Raw genomic sequence first — 16279 nt, forward strand, 5'->3', positions numbered from 1 at the left:
GGAATCGAGGCACGGGAAACACCGTTCATCGTATATATCGGGATCTAAATAACGTTCTGACGTTTTAAACCGGCACGATCGGCCTTTCTAGCCTTTATCTCTTGAAAATTTGATATTCCTATTCGCCGTAGTCCGTAGGTCATCTATTAAAGGTTTCCTCGACTCGCTATCGGGACTCCCTTTTATTATCACCTTTTCACGATCACGATTAAAAAGCTTTCTCGATCGATTCATCGATTTTATACAATCCGAAAGAAGATTAAATTAAGCTACTTTCGATCAGACCAATGGCCAACAACGAGCTCGGTATTCCGATCTTAAACGAAGATCGCTCGTCGTTTCTTCCTTAGACACCGTTTCTACGTAATGGATATCGCATGAAATAAAAATATCGGATAGTTATTCGCGTGTGGAAGAGAAAACTCGTTCATTACCAATGACCCTGACCGACTAACAGAACCATGGGGCAAGTTTTTGTCGTAAGTCACCCCTCGCGAATCCTTCCCAGAGCCGTTCATCGATTAAAATGTAACAGTCTCTCCTAGTTTTTGGCTACTTTTGTATTTCATAGCCGTTTAGACGGTGGGTAACGTTTACGCGAAACTTGTGCTTCGGTGTATTACAGCCGCGACTACGAGATCCGAGGCTTTCGAGCTTAAAGCGTATTTAGCAGTAATAACATTGGTAGCTGCGAGCAAGTTAGGGGAAAATATAGGACAGCTGGAAATCGCAAACTGAAAAGTTTGGATGGATGTGGAGTTTCTGTGTGCGTTGGCAAGGTAATTAAATGTCGTGAAAGTACATAGGAGGAAAGGGATAGTCAGAGCGAGAGAAACGCAGTCGGCAAAGAAAGAGAGCGGATGCTTAAACGCGAGAGCGTATGCATACAAAACGGTCACGTTGTATCCGCCCGTGAAATAAAGCCGCGATATTGTTAGCTCTGCTCTACAGGTACAAAACCTCTTGGTACAGATGCATTACACACGTAGTAGAACACGGACAATAGCCATTGAATTATCGTTCTCCGAGCGATAGCATCGACTCGGCCTTATCGCCAGTTTCGCGACACGACCGGACCACGGAAAAGTAGCCGACCTATATCATCCGTACAAATTACACTGGCGATCTCACGCAGTCTCTCGAAAGCCTTGGATACCTAAAAACCACCCCCTCTCGGGAGAAACACCGCGCGTGTCACGTTCGCGCATCGCTAACTTGTCGAAATCAAAACCGTGAATGATTGGCTTACTGTGAACCATTGCAGCCCGCTCCTGCCTCGTATGCCGTGGATCGTCTCGCGGATCATCGGAGCCGGCTGAACAGCTGTCACGAGGCTGGCAAAGAGCTCGAAGGATGCGCGACTAAGAGAAGAGAGATAAAGGAGAGAGAGGAAACCGGTCCGCTAATACACCGTGCCGCGCTCGTCGACCAACTGCGTGGCTTTGCGGCCGCCGCGAATGTCGAGCCGCGCTCATCGCCGAGCTCGACTCTGTTCGGCTCCGTTCGGTCTTGTTCGACTTTGGTATTCGGCGGTATTCGGCCGACCACCGAAATGCGTCGAGCGCGGCGCACTCCCTTGCCGGCTAGCCGGCAACTTTCACGGGGGATGCGTGGACAGAAACCGAATTAAATTGATTAGGATCTTCATCGGATCCCCGGGACCGACGAATTACCTCCACCAGCTGCATATTATGCCAGACAGTGCGACAGACTCAGCCATAAACCTCTGCGCGGACAGAAACGCCTCGCGTAATTCGATTTGCGCGCCGATTCGCGTCCGGCAGGACAACGCGCGTGCTACGTTCGATCGAGCGCGTTTCGGGATGTTGATTTTTCGGCTTGCCTAGGATTAACTCGATTCTTCCACGATGTTGCAACGATATACATTGTTCGTGGATTTGGTGGAGAGCTGGGAACGTCCAACTGCTCTTCGGACACTGTTAATCGTATCGTGCGAGTTATCTAAGCCATCCCCATTATGGACAATAGTAGCTGGAGATATTTGGGTTATGAAATCTGTGAATGAGCTTCGCGGTGTATATATATATTTACTATCTATTACTTAACGGGACGCTCTTTCAACTTTCATAGCCATTATATCGCAGATCTCGTGGAGAAGATACTTTTTTCCCCAATTTAGGGGATCTTTCTCTTCGTTGGCCGACGTCGAAGAAAAACGCCGATAAGAAAACAGACGCGAAACGGATGGTTCCGGCCAGTAGACTATCATTCCGTACACGCTACGGTTAATTACACGTACGTCCTCGGTTCTCCTGTCGTGTAATTCCCTTGGTTCTTGAGAAAAACGTAGTATCTCGGTGAAACTGGATCTCGAACGAGCATCTCGACTCAACGGATAAAAATAACGGTTCGCTTGCAACCCTGTATATTATTCACGGTGGATATGAATTATTTACGAAAGTCTCCAAGTAAAGTTGGCCAATTTTTACGGAGTACCGCCTTTGTTCGATGGAATTATTCAATTGCAATTTCCGATTTGAATAAATCTTTCCGAACCTTTCCTTTTTGTTCTCGTATATCTATGTAACCGTAAATCATGCGGACGCTCGAACAATTGAAAAGCGTGGATAATTAAAATTGCATCTCGTGCGAGTTCGAGTAGGCGGAACGAAAATATTCGTGGCTGTAAAAATCGAAACGTTGTACAATGCGCAGGGAGACGGTGAACGAATTCCACGCATAGTAGCCGAGACTGCAGACATCTGGGTTCTACGTTATGGCGCACGTATTCCAATCACATAACGCGCTCCATAATTCGGCTGCTCAAATCCCGATGCTGTCGGCCAGACGGATTGGCCTGCATAATGAAGCGTTGTAAGGGTAACATACGTCCCTCTATAGTCTTCCTCTTGTCTCTAAACACGTGCAACTTGGTGCGAAAGACGATCGATCTCTCGCTACGCCAGCCACGAACCTCCAAAATCTAAATAAACCCGGCCACCTAAACTCGACAGCAACTCCTTCATTTCGCTAAACAATCCGTCGTAAGTTGTAAAGCGCGTGACGACTACGCACGATGATTCACGGTTTTTACGCGAGGGAATAAGAGGAAACAATGGCGAAGGAAGGTGTTAAGCAAGAATGTAACCGGTTGCCGTGACCAGGGTGCGAAAATCTGCCGTGAGATTGATTCGATCGACTCGAGGAAGCTTTGAAACTTCGTGGCGAAGCCCGGCAGGTTCGTTTAATCGACAATGTGCCAGGCGAGTTCGTGGGAGAGACCAGGAGAGAGCTGCAGGTTCGTTAACTGGGATCGCGTTCTTCGCATTGTCGCAGCGATTGCGCAATTTCCAACGTGAACTTTGTCGCGCCACGGAGTTTAAACAACGCCTTCGAGGCCAACACTCGCGTTAGTCCTCTCCAATTACGGAGCTTCCGGTCTGAACGCGACTCGTCGCGCCGCGCCGTGTTTCCCGTTCGTTTTCGTTGCTCCGTAGCGACTCCGAGGTCTTCCTTCGACAAAAAAAAAAAAAAAAACCCGCGTGTTCCATCAAAGTCGACCACCTTCTCGGCCCACGTAATCCAATGAATAATTCAAGCAATCTAAATGACGTTCGAAATGGAGAAAACCAAGATAATTCTACGGGTTTTCTATCAAACCGTTCGACTAGAACGCGTGTCTGCAAGCTGTGTCGTAGCTAGGTGGTTTATACGCGGTCAGGTTTTAAGACTCTTTAATCTTTTAAGCACCGAGCTTTAATCACCGGGACTTATCCTTTCTTAAAGAGCACTTTTTTTCACTCGGAATTCTATCCCTCAGTTTCTTTTGTCGTTGTTTTTCCGACGGAGAAGCGCAGGTCTTTGGAGCGAACTGTTAACAAAACGCTCGACCATTTGTCGATGCTCGTATTGTAGGCGATCCGCGTAGTACAGGCAAATTTTCAGTCGCTTACATTACGCCAACAACGAGTACACAAAGCTCGATTATATCTGTATAACGATTTCGAGCGGCTTATTGCTTTGTCGACCGTTTATTATCGAATGGATTGGGGAAAGCGGATTCGGCCAGCCGGATCCGAAAAGCCGACAGCTAATATTTTTACCGGGCGCGCAATGAAATTTCGCGCAATCTGTCCGTACCTTTCTCCTGAACCGCGCGACCGTGTTTTCCGCCGTTGTTCGAGCCGCTGTGCACCGTACAAAAATGCGCGTGAAACGATAAAAAAGTAACGTCGCGTTAAAGGCTCGCCGAAACGAAATTTTCCGCCGTGACGAGCATACGCGATAGTCGAATACAGGCTAAGTTCGTCCAGTGAATATTATTTTAACCAGGTTCGCTTGCGGCTATTCTCCGATCGCGATTCAAACCACATCGCGTCATCGCGCTGCTTCGTTTGTTCCTGGTTTATTTTAGAAGATCTCCCATAACTTTCTTCGTGTTCAGCGTTGCAGCTCGCTGCCATAGTCGCCACGGTATAGCCTGCGATTTATTTTAAAAGTAATGCAGTGGAAGTTGGTTTGTATGAAGTACGGTTGATACGATCGCACGAGCGTAAATTCCCTCTCGTAAAATTAAGTAGTTACACGCTGATTAATTCGCTTCTCGACTCGGCGTATTCGTTGTTTCGTGAATCATGGTTAAGGAACGAACGACCGTTCGACACCGGAGAAGAAATTTTATAATTTGCTTCGCGCAACTCGCATAGCATCCGTCCGAGAGAAAACCGAAAAACAGGTAACGCAGTAAGAAGAATTTCCAGGAATTTTCTTTCCTCTGACCCAGTTTTACGACGAGATCAGCGACCAGAGACAGGTTATGCTAGTTAGCTTGCCCGGATAATGAATGGCGCGCAAATGTCAACGGAACCAGCTCCACCTCCACTCGACGCGTTCCTATCGATACGAGTTATTTACATAAGTGTTTCGTGCTCGTATCGTACACGGGAGATATGCCATTAATCGCGGTAACAAGAACGAAATCGATGGGATCGAGGAAAGACGTGGATAACGCGCGAACGAGCGATTCTCCCGGAGAAAGGTGGATCGCTCTTGAAAATCGTTATCAAATTTACTCGTCCGGCAATTGGGTCGGTGATGTTTTTCCAGCAATTTCTGCTCCACCAGTTTTTACGTTGCTCTTTGTGTTCCCCGGCCTTTTTGATGGCTCCATTGATCGACTCTATACATACTTCATCGCTGATTGTAATTGGACCGTTCCAAAAATGGGACGGAGAGGTAATTATCAAAATTGAAGCGAGTTGATTGAAGCCGAATTGCATTCTACTCGGAGGATTTCTTGGAAAAAGGGACGATAATGTACGGTGAAAGCTATCCCACGACACTCGAAACGCGTTCCACGAGCATTCCTTGAACAAAGGAGTTTCTAGGACCCTCGACCGGGTCCCCTAATTTCCAAAGTCGAAGGAAAACAGACCTTCCGCTCTCGTAGCTCTTTCCCACAATCGCACTCGTCTCTGGTTTACCACGACTATACAACCATATCTGTTTCCATGCGCAATGAAGACAGTTTCGTGTTTATCGTTTTTCGAGGATCTCGGAATCGCGTAACATCTCTTCGAGATCTAGTTCGCTGATCTGTCGGATCGCGACGTAGTCGGTTGGGAAGAACCTTGGATCGAAGGCTTCACGCAGGGCTGGAAGCTCGTGCGTGCTCGCCGATTGACGTGGGAAGATAGAAGCGTGTAATTGAGCGAGTGAAAATGATCACGTTTCCTTCCTCCGTCGAATTCCTGACTCGTGGAAACGTCATAATTTCGTTTCACCCGATTCCACGACCGTCTTTCAACGCGATCTTTCGTCTTCCAGACGAAAGATAAGTCTCTACGCCCGCCTGCAACTCTGGCTACCGTGAAAATTGGGTCGCATTTCGAAATTCTCGCCAACTAATTAACGAAACTTCCCGATACGTGCAGCGCGTAATATTCGCGCAGAAATGGTGCCGGTGGCGGCTTTGCGTTCCAAATATTCTATAATAACTTGGAAGTCTCCGTTTGGTGATTTAATTTTACGAAATAGCACGATTATAACGAGTATGCACGGGTATTCGAAGGTAAATACTTTGGCGATAATCGAATTTCACGACTCTTTATGTCGTTAGCGGAACTCGATCGGATCCAGGGAACGATCTGTAATCGGTAATTACCGGTCGGTTCTATGCGATTATTTCCAGCGAATATTTTAGCAGGCGACCGCACGGTAATCCGATAACGGCATTCACGAGCGTGTCCCTTCGACCAAAAGCGAGCGTTGCCTCGTTACGTCGTTTTTACCGCGCGAGAAACCACCGACGAGCGAAATAAACTCGAAATATCGCCGAGCCGGTTACGCGGCTCTGCGGTTTGCGTATTAACCGCGTTGCTGTTGCTTTCGTTATCATTTCTGCCTGTGTAACTATGCCGCTTCAACTATGTCAAAGTCGATTTTCGTAGAACGAGCAGCAGATCGAAAGGATCGATCGGAGAAGCGTGGAAAACGCGATCCTCGTCTATCTGAGAATTCGAAGAAAAAACTTTGCGGGAAACGAGCCACTCTCGACGAGAGAGAGAGAGAGAGAGAGAGAGAAAGAGAGAAAGTGATTCTCCGTGGTACCCGGAGCACAAATTACAAGGAAAGTCGGGGACACAAAAACGCGCGTCATCCATAATCGTTTAGGACGTTCGAAGAGCGATCACAGGTCGTTCCCTGTCGTCCACGCTGTTACGATCGCGGTGGCTTCCGTCGTGAATAGGGGAAAGTTGCTCGGCGTTTAATTTAAGCCGCGTCGCTAAAACGACCGACCGAACTCCTTAACCCGTCGATCGCGACGTCGTTAAATAGTTTCGTCAGGGAACTCGGTTAGACGAGTGTCGCGCGCCGAACGAAACTCACAGCTAGATGCGGCTGAAAGATAATCTCCCAATGAGATCCACGTAATTCCGAAATGTGGATGTATCTACGCCGAGCGCCGAACCGTTCGGTTAATTAAATCCACTGACTGAAATCATTAAGATAATTGCACTCGTACCAGGAGCGTCGAGGAAGCCCATATCGAATCCCAGCTCCAATGAAACGTTCCACCGTTCGAATCTGTTAGCCCGAAACGCGGGCCCATTGGTCGATAGGGAATGGGAAATATTTTATTATCGGCAGATTGCGAGGTTCAGGCCCGCGGCCAACGTTGATTGATAAATTAATGGGAAACGAACGCACGCAGCGTCCCGAACCGTTTAAACGACCGGTTGTCGCTCTCAGCTTCTCTCTCTCTCTCTCTCTCTCTCTGTTTCTGTTTTCTCGCTGCTTCACAAGAAACATTTTATTCCCGCGTTCTTTCTGCTTCCGTTCGCCCCGTGGAAATGCGTGTTTTTTAATTACTCGCGCTCCGTGACACAATGCTATGCCGTCGTGAGCGATCGACCAAACTTGACAGTCATTTACTTCTTTTTCTTTCGTCCGCCTTTTTTTCTTAACAGGAAACAGAGCATTCACGGGCGGACAAACGCTCGTTACTCGCAGCAGGTGCCGCAGCGGGTCTGGACGAACAAGAGTCTCCGGACCACACCAGTCTTCGCCACTGTCGTGACACGAAACAGAGCCACGTTGATTGCAGTGTGGAAAAAAATAGGACCTTTGTGTATGGTTTAAGTCGATGCTCTCGTACTCTCCAGTTCGTTTTCGCCGTAAAAAATCAACAAACGGATCGCATACCGTATATTCTTCCTCGAGATGCACGACGATTATTCCGTTTTCCTCTCGTGGAGTTTCGCGAGAACTTTACGATCTCGTGACGTTGTGCAAAGAATGGGAAAGAAAGTGAATCTAATGGCGTTTTGGGCGTCGTCGACGAATCGACGTTTCGTGACGGACGTTCGTGCACTCGCGGGAAAACGAAAGTGAACTCGAGCGTCACTCTCTGTTTAGTTGCGCGATGGCTAAACGTCACGGAAGAATTCCCGAACGTGTCGTGATTTTTCACCAGCTGGAACAGACGAGCGATCTCTAATTCTATCGACTGAAATTTCGTTCGAGCCCGACGGGAATTGGGAACCTAGTTTCCCCGCAATGAAATTATATTGCGAGCAAGTTAAATATTATTATTTCCCAGTTATGCTCTGCCTCTGCTTCCTAGTCCACAAACTCCTCCCCCTCGGAGAAGATAATTCTTGAGTGGCTGGGAGCGAAACAATGGGGCGAGTATTTCTACGACCTACATTTCAAGCGAGCATTTGATATTTAAATACGTGGCCTGAAGCTCGACCCGGCCTTTACCTTGATTCCTTTAATCAGTACCCGATTTCCTGGCGTCTTTTCGCGGACAAAGAACAACTCGCGTTCGTCTATGCTCGACTATCGCGATCCGTTTGTTCAAACCGATGCAGCATAGGATCGATCGCGTAACCGCGACCACGGAGCAAAAATAATATGAGAGAACGTCGGTAAAATTCACCGTTCTCGTTCGTTCCGACGATGGTGTCGGTCAAAGTTCCAAAGCAAACGTGAACTTCTGACGAAACACCTGATTCGTTGAACGTGGCCACCCCTGTTGAAGAGAAAAAAGGCCCTGGCGCTTCGTCACGAACACGCGCGTCACACAGAGTTCGACCGGCGGCTACATACAGGGACTGACTCATAATTCAGCGTTTATTGAACAATGGCCTGTGGTTACTATAGGAACGTGACGATGGAACGACAACAACAGCACGCAATCGCCACAACCCTGGGCTATAGACATCGGCGTCTACCTCCGTCTCGAGCCAAGCCAATTTCTATGGATTCGTTCGACGATCAATGGATATAGATTTCGTTCTTTAGTAGGTGTCGTTGAAAGATCGCCGCGGGATGACGCGATAAAGCCCCAGAGAAATCGATTTCCACGCGTTTGCCCTTATCATCCGGAGGCCAGATACGTCTCATTGACGAAAAGTGGCTTTTTTACGTGGATGGCTTCGGACGCGTTCTCCGAAGCATCCTCGAGGCTACGAACATCGATACGTGCCGCCGCGTCTACTTCATCTTAACGGGCTTTTGACGAACGACAGAAGCGGAGGCTATCGACGAAAAGAGAAAAAAAAAAGGGAAAAAGAAACACGAAAAGAGCGGTTAGTTCGCTTCAGGTTTCGAAGCTCTGCGTTTCGTCGATAGAATAATTCCCCTGGTACGAAATAGATGGGAAAATCAATTCGGAAGGACTATTTAAATCAACGAAACGATCCGAATTCCCAGCTAACCGATTGTTTCCTCGTGGTCTGGTTCGCGGTAGGGGACCGGCTAATTAACCGGGCATCTTTTATCCAATTAACGCGAAATCCGTTTGTGTAGTCGAAACAGCCAGGCATCGATTACGCCAAAGTTTGACGAATGCCAGCTACATTTGCAATTGCGTTTTGCGTTGACAAAAGCACGCGCCGTGTTACTCATCGTTCGCAAGAGACCAAATGTAGTTAATCGTTCAAGTTTCGATGATTAGCAAGTTTCGATAGAACGGTTTTCGAGAGTACATCTCTGTATCCACGCATGCAGCCGCGAGCAACCTGTAATTTCTCTCGTTATCGGGATCGATCGGGTCCACGATTAAACACGAACCGTGAACGATAAGCATCTGTTGCGAATGCCTGTAATATCTTTCGATATCGACCTAAAAGCGTATTAGTATCGCAAAACTTCCCACCGAGATACCGGCGAACCATGATTATAGACGTGAAGTTACTCGCGTGCTCTTTGGTCCCGTTCCTTTCTCCGCGGGCGTTAACTCGCTGTTTATACCTTGTCACCTTTCCTAATCTACCTATCTAGTTCGACTTTGCTTCTGTTTCGGTGATTTATCTTGCCGCGTTAACGAAGAAATCAGACTGTAATTCCAATTCTTGTACCTCGGTGGAAACTCCGTGTAACTGCTAGACCACGTTACTACCGAGGTTCAAGAACGATTAATCAGAGCATAGTGTCGGTAACTGATAGGAGCAGATTGTCCTTTAATTAAACCTACTTTACGATTCGACCTAACAAGATCAGATCGTCGGGCTACCACGTTTCATTCGGAAAGCTAACATGCCGAATTACGTAAGACGTAAGGAAACGAAACGGAGAACGAGACGGCTAGCTGCGATATCGATCGCAAGCGGAAGTTTTTCATCGTTTGAACAGCAGGGCGACCTCGTCACGAAGCTTATTATCCATATTCCACCGACATAATCGATCGCACGTGTCCATGATGATATACGTGGCAGAAGAAGAAGAAGAATGCGTGGTGAGAGTACGCGTGCGGTCTCTTTTAAACGCGAAGTACGTGCATACGTGAAACCGTGACCCCGATTCCCGTCGACGAGTTAATATCAATGTTTGTACACGATTTTGGTCTTTTTTCCTCCTCTCTGTTACAGCGATTCGCGAACGGAACTCTGCCGATGCAATTTGATCCTCGTAAATAAAGTTTGTTTAACGTGCTCGACACCGGCGATAAATTATCGCGCCGTCTCCGCTACGGCTCTTGGTTATATTTTACTTTGAAAACTTGCCTGTCCACATATAAATCGCGCCGGTCTTTCCTCTCCGTTTCCACGAGCCTAACTCCAGTCTTCTACAAATCTGGCGTGCTTTCTGAAATACTAGATGCGACGCTGTTATACGACCGTTGTAAAACGAATCCAATTGTTTTTAGCTATAATCCACCAAATTGCACCTTAGCAGAGTTTGGTGTAATTGACGATCGTCGAGTATCTTTTACAGCGAACTGGGATTTTTCGCAACGTTGCTCCGATATTGTCAACAAGTCCGTGAAAACGTGCGACGAACGTGTAAATTCTAAAGCTGCAGGTTAGTCCTGGTATATGATAAATATTGTATGATAAATACGTAACGAGTTCAGCACAAATTCCTTAGATACGCTGCCTTTAAGTTAGTTATTAGAATGTCGTAGCACGATCACGACTATCTTCTTATTTCGAATAGTATCTGTATGAGTAAGGCGAATATGGAATGTAGCATACCTGTCGTTTTTACTCAAAATTATTAATGGGACAATGAACTGGTCTCTTTTGGAACAAATCAACCTGTATGCAACGCCCAAATGTAGGTATTAAAAAGAGATCGATACTTCGACATTTCCCCACGTTGCCGAGATCCATTAAATGAAATTATTAAATTAGCGAATCGATACGCTGAAAATGTCAATGTTTTTATCTGGACGTTTATCCACTTTCAAAACGCACCTCTACGATACCTTCGCGTCGTGTCACGCTTCTTAATATTTTCCTTTCTTACGATACTTACTATCGCATTCTCTCGTACTGATTCTTGGCTCCGTATAATAATAACTTTCCGTACGGATTATCGTGGACAAATCGTGGCACGGTTCTAGCTTTAGCTGGCAGGAAGACGATAAAAAGGAATACAGATCCGATTGATTCGCGATGAATCATCATTTTCGTATCGTAACGTATCGCATATTTGCCGAGAGAAACGCATCTACAAATTATAATCGCATCGCTCGATGAGTATTTATATCCCACTTTTCTGCATAATAACACAAATCCCAATTGGTTCATTGCTTTTACGTTATTTCATATTTTATGGCGTGGACGTGCAGCCCGAAAGTCATTAGCGTCGATAACGCTAATTGACGTGTAAAACACGAGCGCCGGTATCGATATCACCGGAAAGGGATGGATATTCGAAGCATCCGGTGGAGCGGTGTGTTTCCTAGTTGCGAAAAGTTAGCGGTGTTCGGCACAGATGCAAAACGTCCAGGGCACAGCTCGAACGAAAATTTGCCGGTGACAACACGCGCATTGTGTTCCAAGACAATAGCCGGAGGGCTCGTTTAGGGCGGCCGACTGTAACGGCGTGCTGGTGCAGCTTTCGGTAAATCCGTGCAACAGCTGGAATCATCGCAATCGACGTAGAAACGGGCCGTGGCCGGAAGTGAGGGTCGTTACGCGACGCGGTCACCCTGTATATAAATTTTACGTGCCTCCAAATCCCGTGTAACCCCATTCCTCCTGCTCTCTGCTCATCCCCGTGCTCCTCCCTCGATCGATATCGACACATTGGCCATTTGCACCCGCTTCTTAATTACTGCTTCTTCCCCGCGTACTTAATTACTGCTTCGTCGAGCGAATCCTGAAATCAACTGTTGCAGTTTCGCAACGTCATTTGCCCCGTCTTTCTGATTTCCGAGCGAACATCTTCCTTCGATGGTTCTTCGGTTTGTCTGTATTTTCTGTTTGATCATTCTCCGACTCTTGATAGCGAAAGAGGAGTTTAACTAGCGTTTAAAATCAACCCTATTACTTATTAGCTTCTAGCAGCTCCGATATTTCTCTGCTTCGTGTGTATTCACCTTAATAATTCTGATGCTTTGAGTATCGAAAGAAGAAGAATTTACTGAAAGATTCAAAGGCACGAACTACTCGTTACCAGCTTCCAGCGATCTCTTCATTTTCCTCGTAAATCTCGTCTGAAGTTTTTCTAATAACTTTAATTATTAACAAAATTATTCGACCAGGCGTCTTAAGATTAGAATCTTAACGTAGAAATAATCCGACGAAAATTGACGTAATTAAACGCCTTTTACTAAGATCTTCGCGCGGTAATAAGTAAGTTTGCCTTATAAATTAATTACCTGACAGCGACCTTAATGTCGTCACGAAAGTTCCGCATCTTGCAGTTATTATTGACAACGAGCTTACGTTTAACTCTCGCGTTACGAACGTGTTAGCCGCCTCATGCAGAACTCTTTGAAACGCAGCTGCACTGAATTCAAAACCTCGAAAGCTGTAATCTTACCGTACAAATCGCTCGTTCTTTCTCATTTCGTATGGAATATGCCTCGGTAATCTGGCATCAATTTCTACGACATTTTTCACTCGCTGTCAAAAGATTTCTCGCAAATACAATTTCTCTATATCAAATTTTTTAACAGTTATATAAACCACGTCCATATTCCTGCGTTTCCATAAATAGGATATACGAAGTAGGCTGTAACATCTACAGTCGGAGAGGCTTTTGGTCCTCTACCATCCAAGGATTCGCCGCTTTGATGCACAGAGTAAAATTCCTAATGGGCTGTACTTTACGCATCGAAAGATCGCGATCTCAATTGTTATATTTTTCATTCTACATTAGCTTTTTAGACAATACCCTTTAGATTTAAGCATTAGATTCAACTGGAATCAAACACGCTATGAACTCTTGTAATCCAAGTGACAGTACCACGCCAAAATAATTTACTTGTAATTCTCAATGAGAATTGATCGCAAAAAGTCTACCAAACAAAAAAAAGAAAGACATTAGCTTTTTCGCAAAGTTACGTACCTACGTGTGTATTTATATGTTCTCAAGCTTAAGGACATTTCCCCGTTTATTCGAATAAATTGAACGACTCGAACAAACTAGATTACTTGAATAGATTAAACTTTACGACTTGTAACAGTAAAAGAGCCGAGACTACCGCGTGCAACGAATTCTGTAGTTTCCACAATCTACATAAAACAAAGTAATACCGTCTCGATCGATCCGACACTTGTTCGTTGGTGGAACTCGAAACTCCGCAAACTGAAACGGAAATCTCGCGGGTGAAGTTGTACGTCGGTAATATAATGTGCGAGTCGGTCGTGCAAACTGTAACGGGCGACGAATAACACGTATATCACCGCGTAACAGACCCGCGAACGACTAACCCGACCGCACTTTTAAATACAGTTTTTCCCTGTTGCTTTCTCTGTACTCGACCATGGCGACAAAGCAACGACGATTATGTCAACAGGCCTTTCACGACGAGACCATAGGGCAACTGGATAGCGCTCGAAAAAGTATCTCTTTCTTCTGCAGACAGGAAGCAGAAGGAAGGTCGGGGGCTTCGAGCAGGTACGTTGGAATGCCTTTCGGCGATTCACCCCTGGAATTTCTTCCCACGGCCGGGAAACCCGAAATCCGTCTGCGTTCTAAAGTATCCCAGCAGCCAGTGCACGATTACGCCTCTTCAGGGAATGAGCATCTCGTTGACGGGCACGAGTCCGACGATGTTAACCCTCTCTAAGGGAAACTCACCACTTCTTCGAGTTTTCAGAAGCCAAGATAATCCCTTGAGCCGTGATATTCGACGGAGCACAATGGTTATTAGTCCGACGAAGTAATAGTGGATATTATGAGACAGCTGAGAGAGCGTGGTCGTCAGGTATGAGAGTCATAAATCTTGTGGACGTGAGGGTAGTTACAGAGTCGACTTCTCGGCCGATCAAACCCAACCGCTTCTCGCTTTCGTCGTCCGATTTTTTTCAATTTCCTCGACGTCCACGATGGAAGAAATTTTTCCATCGGACAAAGCAAGACTCGAGGCAATGACTAGTGTGCCTGTGGACAAAGAAACTCGCTTTCGCGTCCGGTCATTTTTCCAGCCAGCAATTTCCCAACTTTCCAACTTCTCAACGCGATCGTCCGACACTGTCATCGGCGAGCGTGTTCCTGCAGTTGCACGGTGGAACGACAACCGAGAAAAACTGTTGGGTCGATATGCGACTGGGAAGCGATGTTCCGAGCGTCAAGATGCGTCGCGTTCCAAGTTCTCTGGTCGTTAAAGGCGCCGCGTTCGAAAGAAAAGTTGCGAACGATGGACGACGAGGAGCGTGCGATATCTTTGGGCGATCGAGAACGTGGCATTGATTAATCGAAAAGTTTCGATGGAAATGGTAACGGGCGCTTGGCGCGGAGAAAAGTTCCACGAATTTCACTCGTCTTCTCGTTCCACCCAGTCCCGTTTTTACGGCCACTTTACTGTGTTTCGGCTGAGAGAATAATCGAGTTTGTCGGCCGATGCAATTACGCCGCGAGAGTGTTTCATTAGATAATTCCATCGGTCGGGCTGATTTCTCCGAGGAGCCAAACCGTTGAGAACAATATCGTTTTACACGCAGTAATTTCATCACGATACGGCAATTTAAACAGCTGCTATTGGTAAATCACAACTCTTAACCGTATAAAGTTTATCGATTAAACGGGCATAAAATTAGATTGGATTAAAAGGATAAGGCATGTCTGATAATGGTAATAAACCGAGAGATAAATGATTGAAAAATATAACGCTTCCTCATCGATGGTTCTAGTGGACAGAATGGAAAGTCGCGGTACAGGATGTATCAAATAAACATAAATTTTCTCTCTGGACGTGCAGCCTTAGAAGTTTTACACTGGCTCGGTGTCGAATCCCTTCTAACAAATTTATGAAAACGACCAAACGGATAGAAGGCCGTATAAATTCCGGGAAAAATCGTGAAATATAGAGAACGTGGCACCGAGCTGACGCTTTTCAGCGTGTCTCATCGATTTTTCCGCGACGCGGTTTCCAACTAGAGATCTCCAACGCTCCGAATAAACTAGCCGAAAAATCGTTTTTCAGGAAACAGAAATTAATAGCCGCGATAACGAATAGTGACGATAATCGCAATTTTTAATCGAACGTCGACCGGACGCGCATCATAATTTCCCCTGTTTTACGAGGCAATTTTCCCGCGGCTATTTCCACACGGTAAACCGTCTGATTCTGATCGATTTTATTATTAAAACGGCTCAGCGACCATTATTCTAAGTGGGTCCGTCCGTCGCTGCGAGTTTATTCGATGCTCGTTTGTTAATGCCCTCTTGCAAAGAGATTTCGATTTTAACGACAAGTTTTGGGAAATTGGGAAACCAAAGGAAGGAAATTTCCGGATGGCTGCTTCTAAAAGATTAAATTTTACGTCTGTCAGCTATTTTATTAATAATTCTCGTTAGTTTCGCTTCTATACGGTTAGCGGCTACTTCTTACGTCCTCGTGCTCGTTTCTTTGCTCCGGCTTCGATTAGGTTCCTGGCTTGGGTAGGGTCAGGGTAGACGAGTACGCGTTTGGAATAAATTTCGGCGGTCGGCAGGAAATCCTTCCGTCAGCATGCGCCCGTTTCCTGAATGGCTCGAGGAAAACCACTCGACGACGAGAGATATCGACGATTCTCACCTCGGAATCAACCATAACATGAAACTTTCGCTTCTCTTTCGATTTCTAAAACGAGACGGACGAGCGAAATTGTTTCTCTTTGGAAAATTAATGCCAACGTAAACGACAAGGCGGGACTGGTAATATAGAAACCAATCGTTCGGTTAAAAGCCAATTGTACGCGAACGACTCACGGTGGTCGATTAACAACGTTCCCGTTTTCGACGAGATAAAATTTGGAAAATTAGATATAACCCGATATTTCCATTTGGCAAAATCCAATCGTATTTTGATGCAAGTTTTATTCGGTTTAATTCCATTTGGCGTTGCCGGCGTCTAGCGTGGCGACCAGCGAGC

General features: G+C 46.1%; 1 protein-coding gene across 6 annotated transcripts in view; it reads right to left on the bottom strand.

Moving 5' to 3' along the window:
• Positions 1–16279, bottom strand: part of LOC126927606 (putative uncharacterized protein DDB_G0271606) — a 105866-nt gene that overhangs the window by 53540 nt on the left and 36047 nt on the right. For 2 of the 6 annotated variants that reach the window (XM_050743678.1, XM_050743668.1), the window contains exon 1: positions 1250–8850. The exons of the other annotated variants lie outside the window; for them this stretch is intronic. In XM_050743678.1, coding sequence (XP_050599635.1) covers positions 1250–1306 — 57 coding nt within the window. In that variant the 5' untranslated portion in view covers positions 1307–8850. Of the gene's footprint in view, positions 1–1249; positions 8851–16279 lie in introns of those variants that run through there. 6 annotated transcript variants of the gene reach the window in all.

Source organism: Bombus affinis, chromosome 2 (genome assembly GCF_024516045.1).
Source record: "Bombus affinis isolate iyBomAffi1 chromosome 2, iyBomAffi1.2, whole genome shotgun sequence".
NCBI classification, from domain to species: domain Eukaryota; kingdom Metazoa; phylum Arthropoda; class Insecta; order Hymenoptera; family Apidae; genus Bombus; species Bombus affinis.